This window comes from Grampus griseus, assembly GCF_964374135.1.
Source record: "Grampus griseus genome assembly, chromosome: 2".
NCBI classification, from domain to species: domain Eukaryota; kingdom Metazoa; phylum Chordata; class Mammalia; order Artiodactyla; family Delphinidae; genus Grampus; species Grampus griseus.
In genome coordinates this window covers 173,813,727-173,841,320 of record NC_139018.1, presented here as the reverse complement: position 1 = coordinate 173,841,320, position 27,594 = coordinate 173,813,727, and the positions used below count along the sequence as shown (strand labels likewise).

The following is a 27,594-nucleotide window of genomic DNA, read 5'->3' as shown; positions in this document are numbered from 1 at the left end:
TTGGTAGTGTATATATGTTGATGCCACTCTCTCATGTTGTCCCACCCAGCTTACCCTTCCCCCTCCCTGTGTCCTCAAGTCCCTTCTCTATGTCTGCATCTTTATTCCTGTACTTGGACTTGTTTTTCTCTCTCTGACTCACTTCACTCTAGGACAGACTCTAGGTCCATCGACCTCACTACAAATAACTCAATTTCATTTCTTTTTGTGGCTGAGTAATATTCCATTGTATATATGTGCCACATCTTCTTTATCCATTCATCTGTCGATGGACACTGAGACTAGTGCTTCCATGTCCTGGTTATTGTAAATAGTGCTGCAATGAACAGTGTAGGTAGTACATGACTCTTTTTGAATTATGGTTTTCTCAGGGTGTATGCCCAGTAGTGGGATTGCTGGGTCGCATGGTAGTTCTATTTGTAGTTTTTTAAGGAACCTCCATACTCTTTTCCATAGTGGCTGTATATACATTCCCACCAACAGTGCAAGAGGGTTCCCTTTTCTCCACACCCTCTCCAGCATGTATTATTGGTAGATTTTTTGATGATGGCCGTTCTGACTGGTGTGAGGTGATACCTCATTGTAGTTTTGATTTGCATTTCTCTAGTAATTAGTGATGTTGAGCATCCTTTCATGTGTTTGTTGGCAATCTGTGTATCTTCTTTGGAGAAATGTCTATTTAGGTCTTCTGCCCATTTTTGGATTGGGCTGTTCGTTTTTTTGAAATTGAGCTGCATGAGCTGCTTGTAAATGCTGGAGATTAATCCTTTGTCAGTTGCTTCATTTACAAATATTTTCTCCCATTCTGAGGGTTGTCTTTTCATCTTATGGTTTCCTTCGCTGTGCAAGTTTTAAGTTTCATTAGGTCCCATTTGTTTATTTTTGTTTTAATTTCCACTTCTCCAGGAGGTGTGTCAAAAAGGATCTTGCTGTGATTTATGTCATAGAGTGTTCTGCCTATGTTTTCCTCTAAGAGTTTTATAGTGTCTGGCCTTACATTCTTTAATCCATTTTGAGTTAATTTTTGTGTCTGGTGTTAGGGAGTGTTCTAATTTCATTCTTTCACATGTAGCTGTCCAGTTTTCCCAGCACCACTTTATTGAAGAGGCTGTCTTTTCTCCATTGTATTCTTGGTTCCTTTTATGAAAATTAAGGGGACCATATGTGCATGGGTTTATCTCTGTTCTTTCTTTCCACTGATCTATATTTCTGGTTTTGTGCCAGTACCATACGGTCTTGATTACTGTAGCTTTGTAGTACAGTCTGAAGTCCAGGAGCCTGATTCCTCCAGCTCCGTTTTTCTTTCTCAAGACTGCTTTGGCTATTCGGGGTCTTTTGTGTTTCCATACAAATTGTGTAATTTTTTGTTCTAGTTCTGTGAAAAATGCCATTGGTAGTTTGATAGGGATGGTGTTGAATCTGTAGATGGCTTTGGGTAGTAGAGTCATTTTCACAGTGTTGATTCTTCCAATCCAAGAACATGGTATATCTCTCCAAGAACATGGTATATCCCTCCATCTGTTTGTATCATCTTTAATTTCTTTCATCAGTGTCTTATACTTTTCTGCATACAGGTTTTTTGTCTCCTTAGGTAAGTTTATTCCTAGGTGTTTTACTCTTTTTGTTGCAATGGTAAATGGGAGGAATGCAAGAGACTTCTGTGCATTAATTTTGTATCCTGCTGCTTTACCAAATTCACTGATTAGCTCTCGTAGTTTTCTGGGAGCATCTTTAGATTAGGATTCTCTATGTATAGTATTGTGTCATCTGCAAACAGTGACAGCTTTACTTCTTTTCCGATTTGGATTCCTTTTATTTCTTTTTTCTTCTCTGATTGCTGTGGCTAAAACTTACAAAACTATATTGAATAATAGTGGTGAGAGTGGACACCCTTGTCTTGTTCCTGATCTTAGAGGAAATGGTTTCAGTTTTTCACCATTGACAATGATGTTGGCTTTGGGTTTGTCATATATGGCCTTCATTATGTTGAGGTAAGTTCCCTCTATGCCTACTTTCTGGAGGGAAATGGGTGTTGGGGGTTGAATTTTGTCGAAAGCTTTTTCTCTTTCAGTTTGTTAATAGGATGTATCACATTGACTGATTTGCGTATACTGAAGAATCCTTGCATTCCTAGGAAAAACCCCAACTGATCATGGTGTATGATCCTTTTAATGTGCTGTGGATTCTGTTTGCTAGTATTTTGTTGAGGATTTTTGCACCTATGTTCATCAGTGGTGTTGGCCTGTAGTTTTCTTTCTTTGTGACATCTTTGTCTGGTTTTGGTATCAGGGTGAGGGTGGCCTTGTAGAATGAGTTTTGGGAATGTTCCTCCCTCGGAAGAGTTTAACAAGGTTAGGTGCTAGCTCTTCTCTAAATGTTTGATAGAATTCGCCTGTAAAGTCATCTGGTCCTGGGCTTTTGTTTGTTGGAAGATTTTTAATCACAGTCTCAGTTTCAGTGCTTGTGATTGGTCTGTTCATATTTTCTGTTTCTTCCTGATTCAGTCTTGGCAGGTTGTGCCTTTCTAAGAATGTGTCCATTTCTTCCAGGTTGTCCATTTTATTGGCATAGAGTTGCTTGTAGTAATCTCTCATGATCCTTTGTATTTCAGCAGTGTCACTTGTCTCCTTTTTCATTTCTAATTCTATTGATTTGAGTCTTCTCCCTTTTTTTTCTTGATGAGTCTGGCTAATGGTGTATCAATTTTGCCTATCTTCTCAAAGAACCAGCTTCTAATTTTACTGATCTTTGCTACTGTTTCCTTCATCTCTTTTTCATTTATACCTGATCTGATGTTTATGAGTTCTTTCCTTCTGCTAACTTTTGGATTTTTTTGTTCTTCTTTCTCTAATTGCTTTAGGCGTAAGGTTAGGTTGTTTATTTGAGATGTTTCTTGTTTCTTGAGGTAGGATTGTATTGCTATAAACTTCCCTCTTAGAACTGCTTTTTGCTGCATCCCATAGGTTTTGGGTCGTTGTGTTTGGGCCGTTGTGTTTTCACTGTCATTGTTTCTAGGTATTTTTGGATTTCCTCTTTGATTTCTTTAGTGATCTTAGTTATAGTTATTTAGTAGTGTATTGTTTAGCCTCCATGGTTTTTTTTTCCTGTAATTCATATCTAATCTCATAGCATTGTGGTCAGAAAAGATACTTGATATAATTTCAGTTTTCTTAAACTTACCAAGGCTTGATTTGTGACCCAAGGTATGATCTATCCTGGAGAATGTTCCACGAGCACTTGAGAAGAAAGTGTATTCTGTTGTTTTTGGATGGAATGTCCTATAAGTCCATCTTGTTTAATGTATCATTTAAAGCTTGTTTCCTTATTTATTTTCATTTTGGATGATCTGTCCATTGGTGAAAGTGGGGTGTTAAAATCCCCTACTATGACTGTGTTACTGTCGATTTCCCCTTTATGGCTGTTAGCATTTGCCTTATGTATTGAGGTGCTCCTATGTTGGGTGCATAAATATTTACGATTGTTATTATCTTCTTCTTGGATTGATCCCTTGATCATTATGTAGTGTTCTTCTTTGTCTCTTGTGTCTGTTTCATAGGAGAATTGCTACTCCAGCTTTCTTTTGATTTCCATTTGCATGGAGTATCATTTTCCATCCCCTCACTTTCAGTCTGTATGTGTGCCTAGGTCTGAAGTGGGTCTCTTGTAGACAGCATATATATGGGTCTTGTTTTTGTATCCATTCAGCCAGTCTGTGTCTTTTGGTTGGAGCATTTAATCCATTTACATTGAAGCTAGTTACAGATATGTATGTTCCTATTACCATTTTCGTAATTGTTTTGGGTTTGTTATTGTAGGTCTTTTCCTTCTCTTGTGTTTCCTGCCTAGAGAAGTTCCTTTAGCATTTGTTGTAAAGCTAGTTTGGTGGTGAATTCTCTTAGCTCTTGCTTGTCTGTAGAGGTTTTAATTTCTCTTATCGAATCTGAATGAGACCCTTGCTGGGTAGAGTACTCTTGGTTGTAGGTTTTTCCCTTCATCACTTTAAATATGTCCTGCCACTCCCTTCTGGCTTGCAGAGTTTCTGCTGAAAGATCAGCTGTTAACCTTATGGGGATTCCCTTGTATGTTATTTGTTGTTTTCCCCTTGCTGCTTTTAATATATTTTCTTTGTATTTAATTTTTTCTAGTTTAATTAATGTGTGTCTTGACATGTTTCTGTATGGGACTCTGCGCTTCCTGGACTTGATTATTTCCTACATTAGGGAAGTTTTCAGCTATAATCTCTTCAAGTATTTTCTTGGACATCCCTTTCTTTTTCTCCTCTTCTTCTGTCCTCAATTCATTTTGTTCTTTTTTCTGCTCTGTGGTAGTTATTTCCACTATTTTATCTTCCATGTCACTTATCTGTTTTTCATTGTCTGTTTGCTCTTTAGTTCTTCTAGGTCCTTGTTAAACGTTTCTTGTATTTTCTCCATTCTATTTCCAAGATTTTGGATCATCTTTACTATCATTACTCTGAATTCTTTTTCAGGTCGACTGCCTATTTCCTCTTCACTTGTTTGGTCTGGTGGGTTTTTACCTTGCTCTTTCATCTGCTGTGTGTTTCTCTGTCTTCTCACTTTGCTTAACTTGCTGTTTTGGGGGTCTCCTTTTCGCAGGCTGCATGTTCGTAGTTCCCGTTGTTTTTGGTGTCTGCCCGCAGTGGGTAAGGTTGATTCAGTGGGGTTGTGTAGGCTTCCTGGTGGAGGGGACTAGTGCCTGTGTTCTGGTGGATGAGGCTGGATCTTGTCTTTCTGCTGGGCAGGAGGACCATGTCCAGTGGTGTGTTTTGGGGTGTCTGTGGACTTATGATTTTAGGCAGCCTCTCTACTTACGATTTTAGGCAGCCTCTCTGCTAATGGGTTGGGTTGTTCCTGTCTTGCTAGTTGTTTGGCATGGCCTGTCGAGCACTAGAGATTGCTGGTCATTGAGTGGAGCTGAGTCTTAGCGTTGAGATGGAGATCTCTGGGAGAGCTTTCGCTGACTGATATTATGTGAAGCCGGGAGGTCTCTGGTGGACCAGTGTCCTGAACTCAGCTCTCCCACCCCAGAGGCACAGGCCTGACACCCAGCTGGAGCACCAAGACCCTGTCAGCCACACAGCTCAGAAGAAAAGGGAGGAAAAAAAAGAAAAAAGAAAAGAAAGTTATTAAAATAAGAAGTTTTTAATTATTAAAAATGCATTAAAAAGTAATTTAAAAAAAGGGGAAAGAAAGAATAGAGCAACCAAACCATAAAACAAATCCCCCAATTATAACAAGTGCTCAAAACTATACTAGACAGACAGAACCGTAGGACAAATGGTAAAGCAAAGCTGTACAGACAAAATCACACAAAGAAGCAAACACATACACACTCACAAAAAGAGAAAAAGAAAAATATCTAAAAGGAAGAGAGCAACCAAATCAATAAAAAATCTACCAGTGGGCTTCCCTGGTGGCGCAGAGGTTGAGAGTCTGCCTGCTGATGCAGGGGACTTGGGTTCATGTCCTGGTCTGGGAAGATCCCACATGCCGCGGAGCGGCTGGGCCCGTGAGCCATGGCTGCTGAGCCTGCGCGTCCGGAGTGGCCACAACAGTGAGAGGCCTGCGTACCGCCAAAAAAAAAAACCCAGTGATAACAATCTCTAAACACTAAACTAAGATAAACATAAAACCAAACCCAAGTCTACAGTTGCTCCCAAAGTCCACCTTCTCAATTTGGGATGATATGTTGTCTAATCAGGTATTTCACAGATGCAGGTACATCATGTTGATGGTGGACATTTAATCCGCTGCTCCTGAGGCTGCTGGGAGAGATTTCCCTTTCTCTTCTTTGTTCTCACAGCTCCTAGGGGCTCAGCTTTGGATTTGGCCCCGCCTCTGCGTGTAGGTCGCTGGAGGGCGTCTGTTCTTCGCTCAGACAGGACGGGGTTAAAGGAGCCGCTGATTCGGGGGCTCTGGCTCACTCAGGCCAGGGGAAGGGAGGGGCACAGAGTGCGGGGCGGGCCTGCGGCCGCTGGTGCAGCATGTTGCACCAACCTGAGGCGCGCCGTGCGTTCTCCCGGGGGAGTTGTCCCTGGATCCTGGGACCCTGGCAGTGGCGGGCTGCACAGGCTCCTGGGAGGGAGGTGTGGAGAGTGACCTGTGCTCGCACACAGGCTTCTTGGTGGCGGCAGCAGCCTTAGCGTCTCTGGCGTCCGCGCTTTTAGCCGCGGCTCACGCCCGTCTCTGGAGCTTCTTTAAGCAGCGCTCTTAATCCCCTCTCCTCGCGCACCAGGAAACAATGGTCTCTTACCTCTTTGGCAGGTCCAGACTTTTCCCCGAATCCCTCCCGGCCAGCCGTGGCGCACTAACCCCCTGCAGGCTGTGTTCATGCCGCCAACCCCAGTCCTCTCCCTGCGATCCGGCCGAAGCCCGAGCCTCAGCTCCCAGCCCCACCCGCCCCGGCGGGTGAGCAGACGAGCCTCTCGGGCTGGTGAGTGCCGGTCGGCACCGACCCTCTGTGCAGGAATCTCCCTGCTTTGCCCTCCGCACCCCTGTGGCTGCGCTCTCCTCCGCCACTCGCAGTCTCCGCCCGCGAAGGGGCTTCCTAGTGTGTGGAAACCTTACCTCCTTCACAGCTCCCTCCCCCTGGTGCAGATCCCGTCCCTATTCTTTTGTCTCTGTTTTTCCTTTTTTCTTTTGCCCTACCCAGGTACATGGGGGGGTTTCTTGCCTTTTGGGAGGTCTGAGGTCTTCTGCCAGCATTCAGTAGGTGTTCTGTAGGAGCTGTTCCACGTGTAGATGTATTTCTGGTGTATCTGTGGGTAGGAAGGTGATCTCCGCGTCTTACTGTTCCGCCATCTTGACAGTCTGTCCTGGCAATATTTTTTTAACGTTTTAACTTTAAAATATATGATCCTTCTTTTACAGGAACACCAGATGCATTTTCCCAGTTACTCACCTGCCCATATTGTGACAGAGGATATAAACGCTTTACCTCTCTGAAAGAACACATTAAATATCGCCATGAAAAGAACGAAGACAACTTCAGTTGCTCCCTGTGCAGTTACACCTTTGCGTACAGAACCCAGCTCGAACGTCACATGACCTCCCACAAATCAGGAAGAGATCAAGTAAGTGGAATGACTGCATTCACGAAATTTCCACACTGAGAACTCACCCCTCCACAGAAGGCGAGGGTTTTAATATACTGAAAAATTTAGGGGATGTGTCTGGTCTACAGCCTTATGAAAAGGAAAGTGATTATTCATTTGGATTATCTGGTCATTTCTGATTTTAAAAGCACATATGAACACTATGTTAGAGGTAACTAAGTTTTCTTTTTCAGGTAGGTCCCTTTCATCTCAATTTAATTGTTTTGCTTATACCATAACAAATATTTCTCTTACGTTTAGGATTTCAGAATACATACTACTGGAATGTTCAGTGTAGAGAAAACAACTGATTACATAAACTGCATGCCTCTAAAAATCTAAAGTTTAGACTCTAAACCATTTTTAATCTGAAGATTCAATTTTCATATGGTTTATTCTACTTGTTTCACTTTGCCTCAATTTCTAGAAGCATAGACCAAGACTATCCTGTAAGTGTAAGTTATATTTAAATTGTTGGCTCTGTACTTAAGTACAGGTTAAAGTTAAAGAAGCTTTTGCCAGTTGTCCTTTTATAAGATCCTGATAACTATCAACTGCAAGTAATGAAATTTAGCTACTTAATTCTAGATTTAAAAGTCAAGTAAATATTCAGCTGCACAGGGTATGTTGAGGCTATGTCCAGTTTCTTATATCCAAGGATGTGAACATCTGTCCACCTGAGTGCATGAGAGTCTGCTCTGTGTGCACCTAAGTCACAGATCCCCTAGAGGACAAGTTACCCCAAACCAGAAAACTGCAACAGAATGATGAGAAGGGTCAGCCTGTCTTCTCAGGACTCTGGGGACAACACTCACGAACTAAGATAAGGGGTGTGGGAGGGTGGCAGGCAAGGAGCAAGAACCAAGCTTCTCCTTAGGTGGGTCAGTCCACGCAGGGCACTTGGGGTGGAGCGAGCGCCAGGAGGGGAGAAAACTGACACACGGAAGACAAAGCCCATCTGTTCGCATCTGCCCCGCACGAGTCTTGTCAGGGACAATACAGACGCATGCTCTTGCCACCCTGGTGTCCCGACATGACCATGCTATAGACAAGCCCTGGGGAAAGGGCCTGCCAGGTGATGTTTGGGGAGCAGCTCCGTCCTGCCTCTGCTGCCCCACATCCTCTACCCTGAGGGCCCTTGTCAAAGGAGGGGACCTTCAGAGGACAGATGGAACTGGTGGGGAAAGCAGGAGATGCTGCTATAAAATTGTAAGATCTCTGATGAGGGTGAAGGCCACTTTCTGTGAGGATTTGTCCGATGGGTTTTGCAAAGGTAGTCGGTTTTATATGTGAAGTATGTAGTCAGACCAACGTCAGAAAGGAGCTGTGATAAATGTAATAATGTGAGAAACAGAATTGGGAACAATTTAGGTTAGGACCAAAGGGCAGACCATCTGCCTTGCTGGCCTTTGAAAAGTGTCTGAGTTTCGATTCTGTATGAGGCCTGTTGTAGGTGTTAAAGGCACAATAGTGAAAAAGATGAGCCAAGTCCCTGCCAGTAGAAGGCGTGTATTAGTAGGTGACCAAAATGTAAGCTATAAAAGCAGGTAGAATGATGAAAAAATAAGAGTAAGAGGATAGAAAGTTTTTCTTTTTTTACAGGGTAGGGAGACCTTTCTGAGAATAAGTGTGATAGGGAAGCCACTGAAAGATACTGCATTTGTCTTTAAATTCTAAGGCAGCTCGGGCTCCTGGGTGGAAAGTAGACAGAGAGAGACAAGAAGGAAGCAGGGAGCCCACTTAGAGGCTGTGGTCTAGGCCAGAGGTGGTCGGTGTGGCAGACGCAACATCGTGAGGGACCGTGGGGGCAGGGTGGCTTGCTGAGGGATTGAACAAGGGTCTGAGGGAAAGAGAGGGATCAGGGATTCCTCCGAAGTTCAGGGCTTAAATGATGATCAGATCAATGAGGGGGTTATTCACAGAGGTAAGAGACACACGAGGGGAGGGCCGACTCTTCCAGGAGAGAAATGCAGGCGTCACCGCAGGCCTGTTGACAGTGGCCTGTTGCTTCCCAGTGGGGACCATCGAGGGAGCGGCCGGCTGTGAGGGCCTGGCATTGAGGGGATGGGAGACGTCGAGCGAGAGACATTTGGGAGTTGTCACCGTATGTTCGGTTTCAAAGCCAGGGGTTTGGGTGAAGTAGAGCATGGTACGTGCTCATTCTCTGTCCTTCCTGTACGAAGGACAGAAGAAGGGAGAGTCCAGTGAGGGAGAGCACGCAGCAAGCAGAGCTTGAGCCTTTGACAGATGGGTAGAATCTTAACTGTCAGAATTCAGGGGAAGCAGAGCCAGGAAGTAAGGCATGGTATAAATCAGAGCAAGGAGGCGAAGAGCAGTACATGTGCAGGAGGTTGGGACCCACTGGACGACTGGGACATAGGCTCCTGAGAGGGGACTGGCGAAGAAGCCTGGGAACTCAGGGGCTATGAACCTGGCGTCCGTAGTAGTAGAATCTGGGTTCAGGGGTGGAGAGGAATCCTCTAGAAATCTATGAGCAGAATTGGTTGAATAATTCAATTCCAGTGGTGCTTCTGTAAGAGTAATAGAGGGTACAGGATAGATTCGAAGTATACAGAAGTGGGGATTCGGTAAGCGAGGCAGAAAGCTAGTACAACCACCCATATTGGGCTGAAAAACATGGAAGTACTTTTTAAATCATCAGATTAAGGTACATTTTGGAAATACCAAACTTACTAGAGACAGGCTATGGTGCTGAAAAAGCCCGGCCTTTTCTTCTGCGTAGTAACTGTGCTACAGACAGATGACGGATGTTCTCGACTGCAGTTCCGTTATCTGTGAATCAGACTACAGGCGACGTGGCCTCTAGTTCCTAGCGAAGTGCGTAGTGTTTGTGCTAATGCTGTGCTGCTTCACACTTCTGATCCTTTAGGAAGTGGAGATTTTCCTTTATGTCAAAATTCTGTTGCCATGATCAACCTCCTTTTGGTAATATTCCTAGTGTTAGATTTTTGTGACTGTTAAAATTTGAGAATCACCAAAACCTTACTTTTAGTAGATTGGATGTTCTTTATCTCTAAAGCCTTTTTGCTTTATAAATAAAACACCAATTCTTTCTTACAGAGACATGTGACGCAGTCTGGGGGTAATCGTAAATTCAAGTGCACTGAATGTGGAAAAGCTTTCAAATACAAACACCATCTAAAAGAGCACTTAAGAATCCACAGTGGTAAATATTTGTTTTCTTTGTCTATGGTGAATATCATAGCAATTACGGTAATAAATTAGTATCACATGCGATCTACACACATGATTAGAAATGCTGCTTTTCTTTTAGGATAAAGACTAATCTGGAGAAATCTTCTGCTTGTAAATGGTATTTTACTGGAATCTTAATCTTTGACTAAAGTATAGCAAGTATACTAAAGTATAGCAAGTCAATAGGACATACTCCCAATTTCCTCATCAGAATAGCATGCATTAACCAGACATACAACCTGAAAACACTTCAGCTTTCTGGTGAATGTCTGCACAGTTAACAAGGGAATGATAAAGGGTACGGGGTACCATGTGCACAAGGAAAGGAGGAGATGAAGACACTCTACCTGAGAGAAGTAGAAATGGAACTCGAGGCAGGAGGTGGCAGTGGGTGCTGTGGAGTCAGCGGGAGAGGGCAGCACAGCAGGGCGCGGACTGAGGCGTGAAGGGGGACTTAGAGGAGGGAAATGTGCTCTGCCCTCCCCGCACCCTTCCCTTCTACACTAGTCATTGTCTGCAGCTTTATGTACAGAATGAACATTACTATATGGTAAAAATGTTATGTCTGTTTAGAAACTTGTTTCCACAAAAGCTCTCAAAACCTAGAAAGTATCCCACATTTGCATTATGAACTCTGTTCGTCTCCTGATTAATTCTGATGTATTACTTAAGACTTAAGACTTAAATAATTTTAATGAAAAAGTGGTTAGCTCATGAGTGGGAAATTATGTGTCTGCACACGCTTATTTTGTGAAGATTTCACAAATGTCCTGCAAGAAGAGTAGAGTTGGGTGGCCTTATGAGGGCTGCTTGGTGATATCTGTGTTTTATTTTGGAATTGAATTGCATTTATAGACGTTGTGCTGACTTGGTTGTTGAGGGCTAAATAATGTTAAAGTTACCACTTAAACCAAGACTCATACAAATACAGTTTAAAATTTTTACACATTATAATGTGTCTGGAAAGTAAAGATTGTCTTTTAGAGCCTGGAATAGGATCCTGTTTGTTTCTCAGCTTCTCAGCTCCTGTGCCATTGAACAGTTTTCATCAATTTTATACATATGTATTAATATTAACATATATTAATATATATATTAAATGGACCTTTTCTCCTCTTACACCACTGTCCTTTTTTCTTCCGGCCTTATAATCGACATATAGCACTGTATAAGTTTAAGGTGTACAGTGTGATCTGACTTACGTACATCATGAAATGATGGATGTTCACTAAACTTACTGTGATAATCTCATACAGACGCAAAATTATAGAAAAAAATACGTTCCTTGTGATGAGAGCTCTTGGGATTTACTCTCAGCTTCCATATACAACATGCTGCAGTGTTGATTATACTTATCATGTTATACATGGCATTCCTAGTACTTACTTATCTTATAACTTCTTATAACTGGAAGTTTGTACCTTTTTTGACCACCTTCATCCAGGTCCCCCCCACCCCCCCACCTCTGGTAATCACAGATCTGATCTCTTTTTCTATGAGTTTGTAGATTTTTATAAAGTGTCTTTGTCTGGTTTTGGTATCAGGCTGATGCTGGCCTTGTAGAATGAGTTCAGAAGCATCCCTTCCTAAAGTAAGATTCACTTACAAAGTGAATGTCATATGGTCCTATTGCAGTCATACAAGAGGACTTATCAGATCTATAGATGATACGCAGTTGGGATGCACAGGTCACACCAAACATTAAAATATAAGTCTAGAAACAAGAAGTTAATAATCACAGAATCCTACGTTGATAATTCAAAAATCAACCTCAATCAAGTAGGGAGCTAGTAGCTGTAGTACCTACAGAAAAACTTAGGAGTTTCGATGGTGAAGAGCTTTGTATAAGCTAACAGTATGCTGCTGCTTTAAAAGATAAGGCAAATTTAGGCCGCATCGTAGAACCAAAACTTCCACTGTGCTCTGCTCTCCATTCATTATGTATTTATGTCTCTTATTCTTAAAATTATTTACTATGAGGCTTGTACACCTTCAATACAGCAAAAATTTTAAAAACATTTAAGAAAAATAAAGTTAAGAAAGTAAGACAGGCATGAAGTAAACATGAGAACAAAAGGAATATATAAAATCCTTTGCACATGCTAGAAGTGACCACAAATTAGACCCTAAGGTTTCGGAAGTAAGAAAACTACAATTAGTAACCAAGACCCAGAGTGACTGTAAGTAAAAAGAATCAGTTGCTGGAAAAAGCACAACCCTTCCTGATACTAAGTCCATAGAGAAAGTTGTTCCTTGAAGCATCACTAAGAATAAAGAACAGGGAGGACCTTCAAGATGGCGGAGGAGTAAGACGAGGAGATCACCTTCCTCCCCACAAATGCATCAGATATACATCTACATATGGAACAACTCCTACAGAATGCCGGCAGAAGACCACAGACTTCCCAATAGGCAAGACTCTCCCCACATACCTGGCCGTGTGGCTGACAGGGTCTTGGTGCTCCAGCTGGGTGTCAGGCCTGAGTCTCTGAGGTGGGAGAGCCGAGTTCAGGACACTGGTCCACTAGAGACCTCCTGGCCCCATGTAATATCAGTTGGCGAGAGCTCTCCCAGAGATCTCCGTCTCAATGCTAAGACCCAGCTAAACTCAGTGACCAGCAAGATCCAGTGCTGGACAGGCCATGCCAAACAACTAGCAAGACAGGAACACAACCCCACCCATTAGCAAAGAGGCTGCCTAAAATCATAATAAGGTCACAGACACCCCAAAACACACCACTGGACACGGACGGTCCTGTCGACCAGAAATACAAGATCCAGCCTCACCCACCAGAACACAGGCACCAGTCTCCTCCACTAGGAGCCTACACAACCCACTGAACCAACCTTAGCCACTTGGAGCAGACACCAAAAACAGAACCTGCAGCCTGTGAAAAGAAGACCGCAAACGCAGTAACTTAGGCAATGAGAAGACAGAAATACACAGCAGATGAAGAAGGTAAAAACCCACGACACTGAACAAATGAAGAGGAAATAGGCAGTCTACCTGAAAAAGAATTCAGAGTGATGATAGTAAAGATGATCCAAAATCTTGGAAATAGAATGGAGAAAATACAAAAAACATTTAACAAGGACCTAGAAGAACTAAAGAGCAAACAGACAATGATGTACACCACAATAAATGAAATTAAAAATCCTCTAGAAGGAGTCAATAGCAGAATAACTGAGGCAGAAGAACGGATAAGTGACCTGGAAGATAAAATACTGGAAATAACTACCACAGAGCAGAATAAAGAAAAAAGAATGAAATGAATTGAGGACAGTCTCAGAGACCTCTGGGACAACATTAAACTCACCAACATTCGAATTACAGGGGTCCCAGAAGAAGAGGAGAAAAAGAAAGGGGCTGAGAAAATATGTGAAGGGATTATAGTTGAAAACTTCCCTAATATGGGAAAGGAAATAATCAACTCCAAGAGGACAGAGAGTCCCATACAGGATAAATCCAAAGAGAAACATACCAAGACACATGTTAATCAAACTATCAAAAATTAAATACAAAGAATTAAAAGCAGCAAGGGAAAAGCAACAAATAACATAGAAGGGAATCCCCATAAGGTTAACAGCTGATCCTTGAGCAGAAACTCTGCAAGCCAGAAGGGAGTGGCAGGACATATTTACAGTGATGAAAGGGAAGAACCTAAAAACCAGATTACTCTACCCAGCAAGGATCTCATTCACATTGGACAGAGAAATTAAAACCTTTACAGACAAGCAAAAGCTAACAGAATTCAGCACCACCAAACCAGCTTTACAACAAATGCTGAAGGAACTTCTCTAGGCAGGAAACACAAGAGAAAGAAAAGACCTACAATAACAAACCCAAAACAATTAAGAAAATGGTAATTGGAACATACATATCAATAATTACCTTAGATGTAAATGTATTAAATGCTCCAACCAAAACACAGACTGGCTGAATGGATACAGAAACATATGCTGTCTGCAAGAGGTGCACTTCAGACCTAGGGACACATACAGACTGAAAGTGAGGGGATGGAAAAAGATATTCCATGCAAATGGAAATAAAAGAACGCTGGAGTAGCAATTCTCCTATCAGACAAAATAGACTTTAAAATAAAGGCTAGGGCTTCCCTGGTGGCACAGTGGTTGAGAGTAAACCTGCCAATGCAGGGGACACGGGTTTGTGCCCCGGTCCAGGAAGATCCCACCTGCCACAGAGCGGCTGGGCCCATGAGCCATGGTCGCTGAGCCTGCACGTCCGGAGCTTGTGCTCCGCAACGGGAGAGGCGGCCACAACAGGGAGAGGCCACAACAGGGAGAGGCCCGCGTACCGTAAAAAAAAAAAAAAAAGAAATACTAGCAAACAGAATCCATCAGCACATTGAAAGGATCATACACCATGATCAAGTGGGATTTATCCCATGAATGCAAGGATTCTGACAAAATTCAACACCCATTTATGATAAAAACCCTCCAAAAAGTAGGCATAAAGGGAACTTACCTCAGCATAATAAAGGCCATATATGACAAACCCACAGCCAGCGTCATTCTCAATGGTGAAAAACTGAAAGCATTTCCACTAAGATCAGGAACAAGACAAGGTTGCCCACTCTCACCACTCTTATTCAACATAGTTTTGGAAGTTTTAGCCACAGCAGTCAGAGAAGAAAAAGAACAGGAATCCAAATCGGAAAAGAAGAAGTAATGCTGATGACATGATACTGTATTAGAGAATCCTAAAGATGCTACCGGAAGACTACTAGAGCTAATCAATGAATTTGGTAGAGTAGCAGGATACAAAATTAATGCACAGAAATCTCTTGCATTCCTATATACACACTAATAATGAAAATTCTGAAACAGAAATTAAGGAAACACTCCCATTTACCATTGCAACAAAAAGAATAAAATACCTAGGAATAAACCTACCTAAGGAGACAAAAGACCTGTATGCAGAAAACTATAAGACACTGATGAAAGAAATTAAAGATGATACAAACAGATGGAGAGATATACTGTGTTCTTGGATTGGAAGAATCAACACTGAAAATGAGTATACTGCCCAAAGCAATCTACAGGTTCAATGCAATCCCTGTCAAACTACCAATGGCATTTTTCACAGAACTAGAACAAAAAAATTGCACAACTTGTATGGAAACACAAAAGACCCCAAATAGTCAAAGCAATCTTGAGAACGAAAAACAGAGCTGGAGGAATCAGGCTCCCGGACTTCAGACTATACTACAAAGCTACAGTGATCAAGACAGTATGGTGCTGGCACAAAAACAGAAAGATAGATCAATGGAACAGGATAGAAGCCCAGAGAAAAACCCACGCACATATGGTCACCTTATCTTTGATAAAGGAGGCAAGAATATACAGTGGAGAAAAGACAGCCTCTTCAATAAGTGGTGCTGGGAAACCTGGACAGCTACGTGTAAAAGAATGAAATTAGAAAACTTCCTAACACCATACACAAAAATAAACTCAAAATGGATTAAAGACCTAAATGTAAGGCCAGAAACTATCAAACTCTTAGAGGAAAACATAGGCAGAACACTCTATGACATAAATCACAGCAAGATCCTTTTTGACCCACCTCCTAGAGAAATGGAAATAAAAACAAAAACAAACAAATGGGACCTAATGAAACTTCAAAGCTTTTGCACAGCAAAGGTTACTATAAACAAGATGAAAAGACAACCCTCAGAAAGGAGAAAATATTTGCAAATGAAGCAACTGACAAAGGATTAATCTCCAAAATACACCAGCAGCTTATGCAGCTCAATATCAGAAAAACAAACAACCCAATCCAAAAATGGGCAGAAGACCTAAATAGACATTTCTCCAAAGAAGACATACAGACTGCCAACAAACACATGAAAGAATGCTCAACATCACTAATCATTAGAGAAATGCAAATCAAACCTACAATGAGATATCATCTCACACCAGTCAGAATGGCCATCATCAAAAAATCTACAAACAATAAATGCTGGAGAGGGTGTGGAGAAAAGGGAACCCTCTTGCACTGTTGGTGGGAATGTGAATTGATACAGCCACTATGGAGAACAGTATGGAGGTTCCTTAAAAAAATAAAAAATAGAACTACCATACAACCCAGCAATCCCACTACTGGGCATATACCCTGAGAAAACCATAATTCAGAAAGAGTCATGTACCACAATGCTCACTGCAGCTCTATTTACAATAGCAAGGACATGGAAGCAACCTAAGTGTCCGTCGACAGATGAATGGATAAAGAAGATGTGGCACATATATACAATGGAACATTACTCAGCCATAAAAAGAAACGAAATTGAGTTATTTGTAGTGAGGTGGATGGACCTAGAGTCTGTCATACAGAGTGAAGTAAGTCAGAAAGAGAAAAACAAATACCATATGCTAACACATATATATAGAATCAAAAAAAATAGGTTATGAAGAACCTAGGGGCAGGACAGGAATAAAGACACAGACGTAGAGAATGGACTTGAGGACACAGGGAGGGTAAGGTTAAGCTGGGACAAAGTGAGAGAGTGGCATGGACATATATACACTACCAAACGTAAAATAGCTAGCTAGTGGGAAGCAGCCGCATAGCACAGGGAGATCATATCGGAGCTTTGTGACCACCTAGAGGGGTGGGATAGGGAGGGTGGGAGGGAGATGCAAGACGGAGGGGATATGGGGATATATGTATACGTATAGCTGATTCACTTTGTTATGCAGCAGAAACTGACACACCATTGCAAAGCAATTATACTCCAATAAAGATGTTAAAAATTAAGTTAAAAAAGAATAAAGAACAAAATATTTATATCCTGAGAAATATCCTTAAAATAATACAGCAGAGAATTTGATAGTGTTTTCTCTCTAAAATAAGATTCTTCAATAGAGGCCAATGATATTTCACCAAAGTGCAATTCAGAAAAAGCATTGTCCCAGGGTGGCCGATGGATGCCGTCCCAGTCTACGGCTCCCGGATGGTTTATTCCAAGGGGAGAGTTCAAGCAGGGCTACTCAGTGTCATCGCAGATACATTGAGAAACTAGTATACCAAGACAGTGCTGTGACAATTTCATTGTATTTTATACAATATTGGTCCATAGGAGATTGGAAAGTTTTTTTAATGAAAAAACAAATGATCCTTCACCACAGATGGTTTTGAAAGCACTGTTTAGAGTATCTAGTAATGAATGAACTGCATATCCTTCAGGAATCCTCTGTAATTTTTTTTCTCAGCTGAGTTTTCATAAGGCCTTGAGGGTCAGGGTCCTCGATTATATGCCCTAAAATTGCCCGTTGCCCGGATAGTTGGTCTCTTCTGATACCCATGAAATGAACCCTATGCAGAGACGTGTGTCACGCGTCATGTGAACTTCACACATGGGTGGGAACTGAGCTGTGAGAAGGCCACCACACCACACACGGGGGTGCAAAGGAGCCCCTGCACCTGGGTTGGGATCCTCCCAGCAAGTAACCTGGGTTTGTTCCACGGCCTCACAGTCATTTTAGCCTGGAAAACCTTTACATCAGGTGCACCCGAACACCCACCCAGCCATTAAAAGCAAGTCAGTGTTCGCAGTACATGTAACTTTGAGCAGCACCCCCTCCTGATACGACCTCCAGGGCTGAGTGGTTACAAACACTGACCCAGGTCGACTGGTAAGCGAGCTGATGTGCTTCATCTATCATCCGTAAGCTATGAAGTCAGAGTTAGAAACAAGAGTTTTTCTAACAAACGTAGTGACTTTGGCTCTAGAATAATTGTCCTGCAGACTTTCTTTGCAGGAGTGGTAAAGTATCAGGGTGATTCCCAATAAGCATAATGATAACTAGCACTTACTGAACACTTAACTCTGTACAGCCACACTCTAGTTATCTGCATGCATTAAGTCATATAGTTCTCACAATAACCCTGTGAGGTGGATGCTACCGTTTCCTCTTTTTTTTTTTTTTTTTTAAACTGATGAGAAAATGGAGGTTCAGCAAGCTTAGCTTTGTCCACAGTCACTCAGCTGGGACATGGCAGAGCTGGGGCTCTGACACAGGCATCCTGTCTCCAAAGCCACTGCCGTACCCACTGTGCTCTTCTACCTCCCTGTTTGTAAAGACAGAAGTAACCTGTATTACATATGCTTGTTTTCCTAGAGAGCAGGAGAACAAGCGTAGCTCACCTAAAAATGCCACCGAATAATTAAGAATGTTAAAATAGAGATACTAGGACATATCCCTTATTTTACCCCCACTGGAAATTTTTATCTGATGCATTTTGAGTAATGAATCATATTTCAGGCATCCCACTGGAAAGATACTGATTAAACCGGAGAATTTCCAGAGGTGAGTTAACAAGCGAGTAAGGGTTCTAAAAACCACGTCCCACGAGGAACGCGTGAAAGACCCGGATATGTTCAACGTACACAAGGGAAATTGAAGAATACACGTGACAGCTCTTCATCAGTTTGGAAGTCTGGCTCGTGGAAGAAAAGTTAACCCAATTCTGTGGCATCAGAAGCAAACTAGTGCAGGGAAGTAGGCGCTCCAAGCAGCGGACTCTGGCTTAGTACTGAGCCTCTGTCTCACCGCCTTTGGAAGGAATCACTAACACTTCTCGAGAGCACACTGAGGTTTGCTATATAATCTCACATAACTGCTACAACAGTCCAGCGAGGATGTACCTACATTTATGCACCAAAACACTGAGGCTTAAAAAGGTTAAGAGAACAGCCTGCGACAGAGCCAGAATCTGAACCCAGACCCACGGTCCTCAGCAGAGCCAGACGAGACTGTCCTCCACAGAGCTGTCCAGCGGCAGGAGACTCCTTCTAATAAAGGAGGTTAAGCAGAGATGAGCCAGTGTCAAGGATGATACAAAATGAACTCTTCATTGAGAAGGAGGCTACATAGAGGGCTTATTAGATTCCTTCCAGTTCTGATTTCTTAGATATAAATTTCTATGAAAATATAATGCACTTGTTTTAAAGTTTACAACATTGAAGTTACATTACTAGCAGAGCTTACATTGACTTTCCTGCTGCTTTCCTTTTAATTATTAAAAAGAAAGGGGGAATGTGTTGGGGGTGGGGTGGGATGAACTGGGAGATTGGGATTGACATGTATACACTAGTATGTATAAAATAGATACCTAATAAGAACCTGCTGTATAAAAAATAAATTTCAAAAATTCAAAAAAAGAATAAAGCTGAATATACCAGAAGCTAACACAACATTGCAAATCAACTATACATCAATTAAAAAAAATAAAGTGGCTATAAACATCAAAAAAAAGGGGGGGAGATAAAGAGCTCTAATTTTGCTACTGAGTAGATAATCAGCATCGTCACATTTCATAATTTTCATAATTAGCCATTCATTCATCTAAAGAAGGTTTTTAAAGAGCATCTCTGTGAGCTGCTGAGCTGCACTGTAACAGGTGCAGGTAAACGGCCCACAACACCTGGAGTTTGCTACCTCCCTGAAAATGGGCATCAGTAACCTTTAAATTATAAATGATGAACTATAAGTGAAAGCAAAAGGAAAAAAGAAATAGGCTGTATGTAAATATTTCATGTAGCTCAGTGCTTCTCAAAATTTTCTGTCCAAGTATCCCTACTGGCCAAGAAGAATAAATGCCTTGTGCCCTGGAAGGTCCAGGGAAGCAACTTAAAGGAGGCCTCTGTAAGCAGGAAGCTTCTTTGTTTTTTTCCTAACGTTTCACAGAAACGTTGCATTTGTGCAACACAGTCTAATCTGTGTCTTAATATTTACATGTTTTAAATTACCATAACCACTATCGCTAAATTGAAACTGTAAGATGCTTTTCATACCCAGTAAAACATTGCCTGATATATCCAGAAGTACATACATCCCAGTTTAATAAGCCACGGCTTCTAACAATACCTTGTATTTCAAGTTTTCTTCCCATTGAAAAAGATATTTTCAAGGAAACCTGTGGATATGGGAAGGATAGATATTCATGACTCACACAGTTAAGGCGAGATGTTCATGCATGCTAAGCCTTATGGGAGATTTACTTTTCTTTCCTCTAATATTAATTTCTCCTACAGATGGTTAAGTAGAATAAAGTATAGAAAATTACATAAATTGGTGAAACAAGATAAGAAAAAAATTACTTGAAAGAGTAGGATATAATTTTTTGGTATTTGAGAATGATTTGAACTTTTAAAAGTTTGCAGAAATGTTGAACACATATGCTGAGAAGATTCTTTAATTGGTTAGCACGTAGTTCAGACTCACGTTTTACTGGTGTTTATGACATTTACGTAGGTTTTGAACGTAAAGTGATGATTCTAAATAAAATTATATTACAAATATACATGGTAACCTCTTTTGAAATTGATACTGCTTGTTTTAGGAAAAACGTGGATACGTAAAAATTTATGAATGTAATTTTTTGTTGTCATTTAGGAGAGAAGCCATATGAATGCCCAAACTGCAAGAAACGTTTTTCCCATTCCGGTTCCTATAGCTCACACATAAGCAGTAAGAAATGTATCAGCCTGATGCCTGTGAACGGGCGACCACGAACAGGGCTCAAGACCTCGCAGTGTCCCTCACCATCTCTCTCGGCATCACCAGGCAGTCCCACGCGACCACAGATACGGCAGAAGATAGAGAATAAGCCCTTCCAAGAACAACTTTCCGTAAACCAAATCAAAACGGAGCCTGTGGATTATGAGTTCAAGCCCATAGTGGTTGCTTCAGGAATCAACTGTTCAACCCCTTTACAGAATGGGGTTTTCAGTGGTGGTGGCCCCTTGCAGGCAACCAGTACTCCTCAGGGTGTGGTGCAAGCCGTTGTTCTGCCAACGGTGGGGTTGGTGTCCCCCATCAGTATCAATTTAAGTGATATTCAGAATGTACTTAAAGTGGCAGTAGATGGTAATGTAATCAGGCAAGTTTTGGAGAATAATCAAGCCAATCTTGCATCCAAAGAACAAGAAACAATCAGCGCTTCATCCATCCAGCAAGGTGGCCATTCTGTTATTTCAGCCATCAGTCTTCCTCTGGTGGATCAAGATGGAACCACCAAAATCATCATTAACTACAGTCTTGAACAACCTAGCCAACTTCAAGTTGTTCCTCAGAATTTAAAAAAAGAAAATCCAGTCCCCACCAACAGTTGCAAAAGTGAAAAGTTACCAGAAGATCTTACTGTTAAATCTGAGAAGGACAAAAGCTTTGAAGGAGGAGGGAACGACAGCACTTGCCTGCTGTGTGACGACTGTCCAGGGGACATCAGCGCACTTCCGGAGCTAAAGCACTATGACCTGAAGCAGCCCGCCCAGCCCCATCTGCCCCCCACGCCAGAAGGTGCCAAGCCCGAGGCCTCTGCTCCCTCGGGGTCCGGAGACGGCAGCCTGTCTCCCAGCCAGCCACCTTTAAAGAACCTCCTGTCTCTTCTGAAAGCATATTATGCTCTGAATGCACAGCCAAGTGCGGAAGAGCTCTCAAAAATTGCTGACTCAGTGAACCTACCGCCGGATGTAGTGAAAAAGTGGTTTGAAAAGATGCAGACGGGACAGACGTCAGTGCAGTCTTCTGAGGCATCTTCTCCCGAGCCAGGCAAAGCCAACATCCCTGCTAAGAACGATGACCAGCCTCAGCCCACAAACGCAGATGAATCCCAGGACGGCACGAGGAATCTCCAGAGTCCTCTGAAGATAACCGGCTCCCCCGTCCTACCAGTGGGCTCCGCGGTCAACGGTTCCAGAAGCAGCGCATCGTCCCCATCCCCCCTCAACCTCTCCTCCTCCGGAAACGCACAGGGTTACTCGTACCCGGCAGAAGGGGCACAGGAGGAGCCACAGGTCGAACCTCTTGATCTTTCACTACCAAAGCAACAGGGAGAGTTATTGGAAAGGTCAACTATCACTAGTGTTTACCAGAACAGTGTTTATTCTGTCCAGGAAGAACCCTTGAACTTGTCTTGTGCAAAAAAGGAGCCACAAAAGGACAGTTGTGTCACAGACTCAGAACCAGTTGTAAATGTAATCCCACCAAGTGCCAACCCCATAAATATTGCTATACCTACAGTCACTGCCCAGTTACCCACGATCGTGGCCATCGCCGACCAGAACAGCGTTCCGTGCTTGCGAGCGCTGGCGGCCAACAAGCAGACCCTGCTGATCCCCCAGGTCGCCTACACGTACTCGACTGCAGTCAGCCCGGCGGCCCAGGAAGCAGCCCTGAGGGCGGCCCAGCCCAACGGAAATCAGGTAAAGAATGCCCGCACCCTCGGCCTCTACTAGTCAAGTGCTCGTTTGACTTTTTTCAGTGAATTTTTCTAATAAAAATCAGTCCCAAGAGAGCCAAGCAGCTGGTTAAGCTGTCATTTCTGAAAGGAAATAGATGAATGTGTGCCTTAGTACTTTTCAACGGCAGTTTTGTTATTCTGCTGAGAAAAGGGTCGATGAGTCTCAGCTAAATATTGACTGTTTGAAACTAGAGACAGAAGAGGAAAGTAAACCTGGAATGCTTACTAATCAGACTTCTGTTTTCTAGTCAGATCCCAAAATTCGTTAACGTTCTGTGTCGATTATGATCATTCGTAAATGAGAATTTGTTCACAGACATTTCACACCCGGCAAACTTAGCTATCACTTTTTATGTGTTAACACCTCTGTTTGTAAAAAAAACTTTAAACAAACAAAAATTAAGTATATAAAGAATTCATCTAGTGAATTTACCAATGATTTTGTAAGCTGTAAACTAAATAGTGTTCAATCGTAATGATACATGAGGGAATATACTTGTGAATCTATGTTTGCAGTTTCCTCTTTAACTCCCCCCAAATCCATGACGGTTTTGATAGAACCAATGTGTGTGATTGTGTGTGTCTCACTGTCCGGGCTTTTTCTATGTCACTGACCTTGATGTCTCTCCATTTCTTTCCATCAATTTCTGATTGAATTTATCTCTAGTATTCATTTGATTCAATCTTTTTTCCAAATATTTGCTATAAGTAGGTGCAGCTAAAATAATTACAGTATCCTGTTCAAGCGTGTTTTGCTGCTTTCTTCTCCTTAACTATTGCTACCAATGGGCTTCCCGTAATTGTGGTAACTCTTGAAAAAGTTTTCACACGGCTAAATTTCTCACTAAGTCTAAATTTTGGGTATATAAAACACTCTTCATGCCTTTGAATAATAAACAGGGAACCACAAACATTTCAGTTAATCATCCAAGTAGATCAAATAACGTTGAAAATCGAGTCCCTTTAGCACCGTTAGCAGCTCGCAAATGCCAGAAATATGTCGGCGCTTCTCCCGCCTCACAAAGCCGTGAGAAACGTGGAAAACCTTTGAACTTGTAGAAAATTTGTGAGTTTACAATGGAAGACTTCAGAAAAGACACAGGATCTTAGGGGCCCAATCCCTCCACAGGCTCCCTGAAGAAGAATTCTACCGGCAGGAGGCCCCAACCCTATCCCTAACCCGAAACTCGGAAGATGCGTTGTCTAGCGAGTGTCCTTGTTTAGAGATGTGGACCCTCCTACATTGTTTCCATCTTGCTCCTTAGAAGAGTGATAGGGAGACAGTGGAGTTTAGTTCACAAAACTCGAAGGTTCTGGAAGATAAAATTTAAAGACCACTTTTTTAAAAAACAGAATCTTAATTTTTGCTCAGTGAAACCCAGAATGAAAGAGTGAAGGTAAGTGATGCAGTCACGAACCTGTGATTGTTCCGCAAACTCGTAAGTTAAAACTTTCTGCCAACTTCTCATAAATTAACGATTCATACAGAACTAGGTGGACTGTGTTAGTACTGCGTTCTGTATTACTTCTTTTTGGTGTCCTTCCTTCTCGGCGCCAGCTGGGTTTGCTGCGGTCGCGGCTGTAGCGCCCCTCCCTTTTGTCTGTGTCAGCCCCACCTGTCACCTGGCCCTCCCCTTGGAGCCTGCTTTGGTCAAGTTGTGGAAAGTGTACATCACAGTCGTTCTTTAATCTGTGCTTTTGTTTATGTCTCTCATTTATCTTGTAATTTTAAAGGAAGTTTTCCTCCTTCTTCGTCTCCTCTAGGATGAAAGGCAAGACACTAGCTCCGAAGGAGTATCCAATGTAGAAGATCAGAACGACTCTGACTCCACGCCACCCAAAAAGAAAATGCGGAAGACAGAAAATGGAATGTATGCTTGTGATTTGTGTGACAAGATATTCCAGAAGAGTAGCTCGTTGTTGAGACATAAATACGAACACACAGGTATGTATGCTCGTGAACCTGGCAGTTTTGGAAAAACAAATTTATAACCATTTCCAACCTGAAGTGCCCCGAAGCCTGTCGGCTTAATGCCATCTTATTTCATAGCTGTGCCCTTATTTTCAGGTAAAAGACCTCACGAGTGCGGCATCTGCAAAAAGGCGTTTAAACACAAGCATCACCTGATCGAGCACACGCGCTTGCATTCCGGGGAGAAGCCCTACCAGTGCGACAAGTGCGGGAAGCGCTTCTCCCACTCGGGCTCCTATTCCCAGCACATGAACCACCGCTACTCCTACTGCAAGAGGGAGGCCGAGGGGCCCGAGCCGGGGGCCGCGGGCCCTGGGGGCCCGCCCACGCACCACGCGGGGGCCCGCGCCTCCCCCTCGCAGGGCGACTCGGACGAGAGGGAGAGCTCCACGCGGGAGGAGGACGAGGACAGTGACAAGGAGGAGGAGGAGGAGGAGGAGGAGAGGGAGATGGAAGACCTGCAGGAGGAAAAGGAAAGTGGAGGACCGCAGGGGGGGGAGGGGCGCGAGGGGGAGGGGCGCGAGGGGGAGGGGCGCGAGGGGGAGGGGCGAGCCAACTCCGAAGAAGGTGCGAGGGAGGGCGCAGGAGCTGGAAGCCCAGCCCACAGCTTAGAACACAAAGTCAGCCAGGGCGCTGAGCAGGTGTCTGAAGAGAAAACAAATGAAGCCTGATCGTTTTTCTAGAAAGAAAGAAAATTCTAATTGGTAATGAAGTTTGTTCTATGTTATACATGCTTTTCACGGAAACACAGTAACCTGTATACTGTGATTTCTGTTCACTACTGTGTAAAGTAAAAATTTAAAAAAATACAAAATACCAAAAAAAAAAAAAAAAACCACACACAAAAAAAAATCCGGGTGTGCCTGAACCTCAGACCTAGTAATTTTTCATGCATTTTTCAAAGTTAGGAACAAGTTTGTAACATGAAGCAGATTAGAAAACTTAATGACTCAGAAAGCAAAGATGCAACAGGTTAAAGGAAACTGATTACTTAGACAAGCATCTGGCATTGTTTCATTTTATCAGTATTAATTATCACTCTTAACGTTGGTTTATTCTTAAGCTGTACAATTGGGAGAAATTTTATAATTTTTTATTGGTAAACATATGCTAAATCCGCTTCAGTATTTTATTATGTTTTTTAAAATGTGAGAACTTCTGCACTACAAAATTCCCTTCACGGAGAAGTATAATGCAGTTCCAAACCGTGCTAACTACCATTTCTAAATTCAGTCTAGAAGGTAGTAACTTCTAATATTTAGCTGTCATAGTAGAGCGTATTCTCATTTAAAGTGTATCGTTAGCCTTAAGAAAGCAGCCGATAGAAGAGCTGAAGTTTCTTACTCATGTGGTTTAAATGGAGTTGAAAAGATTGCCGTTGAGCTCTGATTGCAGGGACTAACAGTGTTGATACTGGTGAGGACAGCAGAGATCGGTGTTCGTAATTGTGCTTGAGTACGTGGTAAACAAATGTGAGGGATGTGATATGAAGCTTTGCATCCCCTTTGGCCTTAAGCAAGCCCTGTGTGCTCTAAGTGCCATTTATCAGTATTTTCAAGGCTCTGACCAGCCTCCGTTCATGCGTGGCCTACAATAACTAGCATTTGTTGATTTGTTTCTTGTATCGAAATTCTAAAATAAAACTCAGAACCACTGACTCTGTCAGAGAAGCCAAACACTGGGACATTTCACCCTTTAATAATTCCTCCGTATTCATTTTGCGTTAATTGACTTTCAGAATTTCTCTACAGAAATGAAAGGGAAATTTTCTAATCTGCTTTATCCATGTACTTGCATTTCAAACATGGACCTGCCATTGTTATTTGGCTCATAATTGTTTCCAAATGTTAGTTATTATGGACCCAGTTTATTAACAACATTAGCTGATTCTTACCTATCAGTATTATTTTATTTCTTTTAGTTTATAGATCTGTGCAACATTTTTGTACTGTATGTCTTCAAACCTGGCAGTATTAATACCCTTCTTAACTGACATATGTACTTTTAGTTTTAGAAAACTTTTATATTTATGTGTCTTATTTTTATATTTCTTTATTTATTACACAGTGTAGTGTATAATACTGTAGTTTGTATTAATACAATAATATATTTTAGTATGAAAATTTGGAAAGTTGATAAGATTTAAAGTAGAGATGCAATTGGTTCTCTTGCATTGAGATTTGATTTAACAGTGTTATGTTAACATTTATACTTGCCTTGGACTGTAGAACAGAATTTAAATGGGAATGTATTAGTTTTACAACTACAATCAAGTCATTTTACCTTTACCCAGTTTTTACTATAAAACTATTAAATTCTGAAATTCACTGTGTGACTAACAGCATGCTGCTCTGCGGTTTTATGAAGAGATTAGTCTAACCATGAAGTCTCGTTCCTTACAAGCCAAGCTAGGGCGACCTTATGTAAACAGTGTTGGGAACAACGTTTAACATTTTGTGCCAATTTGTTCCTGTATTCATGTATGTAAGTTACAAACCTGACTCTTCATTTTTAAGTTCCTTGTTACACCATGGTCATTTTCTAGTTTTTTACCAGACTCCCCCATCTCACAATAAAATGCATCAACAAGCCTGACTTACTTGCGGTCATTCTTTTAATCATTATCAAGATTTTCTCTGGAAAACTCTGTAACACACATGGGGGTACTATACCGTCATCCTGTGCTTGGTTTATCTTGGGCTGGGTCTGGGGAGACTGGATGGTGTAGACGTTCCCTGCTAAATCGTGCATTTCCCCGCGGCTGGGTGTTTCTGGGAAGGTCAGAGGTGACAACTAACGAACGGCCTCCCCAGAGCTTGCTTCCTCTTCCCGAACCCCTTCGCCCCTCGCTCCTGACCCCGTGGCCTCTCACCCTTCGGGAAGCTTGCATTAGGTGCCTTTCCTCTGGGCTCCCACAGCCCCTGTACCTGCCTCGTCATCTCAGCCCTTATGCTGTGGCTCGCACGCCGCCCACCAGGACGGGCCGTGTCGGCCGCTGGGTCACCCGCCCGGCAGAGTGCCCGGCCC

General features: G+C 42.3%; 1 protein-coding gene across 4 annotated transcripts in view; it reads left to right on the top strand.

Moving 5' to 3' along the window:
• Positions 1-27,249, top strand: part of ZEB1 (zinc finger E-box binding homeobox 1) — a 194,554-nt gene extending 167,305 nt beyond the window's left edge. For all 4 annotated transcript variants that reach the window (XM_082647931.1, XM_082647929.1, XM_082647930.1 and 1 more), the window contains exons 5-9: positions 6,891-7,093; positions 10,196-10,301; positions 20,747-22,557; positions 24,360-24,540; positions 24,664-27,249. In XM_082647931.1, coding sequence (XP_082504057.1) covers positions 6,891-7,093; positions 10,196-10,301; positions 20,747-22,557; positions 24,360-24,540; positions 24,664-25,238 — 2,876 coding nt within the window. In that variant the 3' untranslated portion in view covers positions 25,239-27,249. The remainder of the gene's footprint in view (positions 1-6,890; positions 7,094-10,195; positions 10,302-20,746; positions 22,558-24,359; positions 24,541-24,663) is intronic.
• The last annotated feature ends 345 nt before the right edge of the window (positions 27,250-27,594 follow it).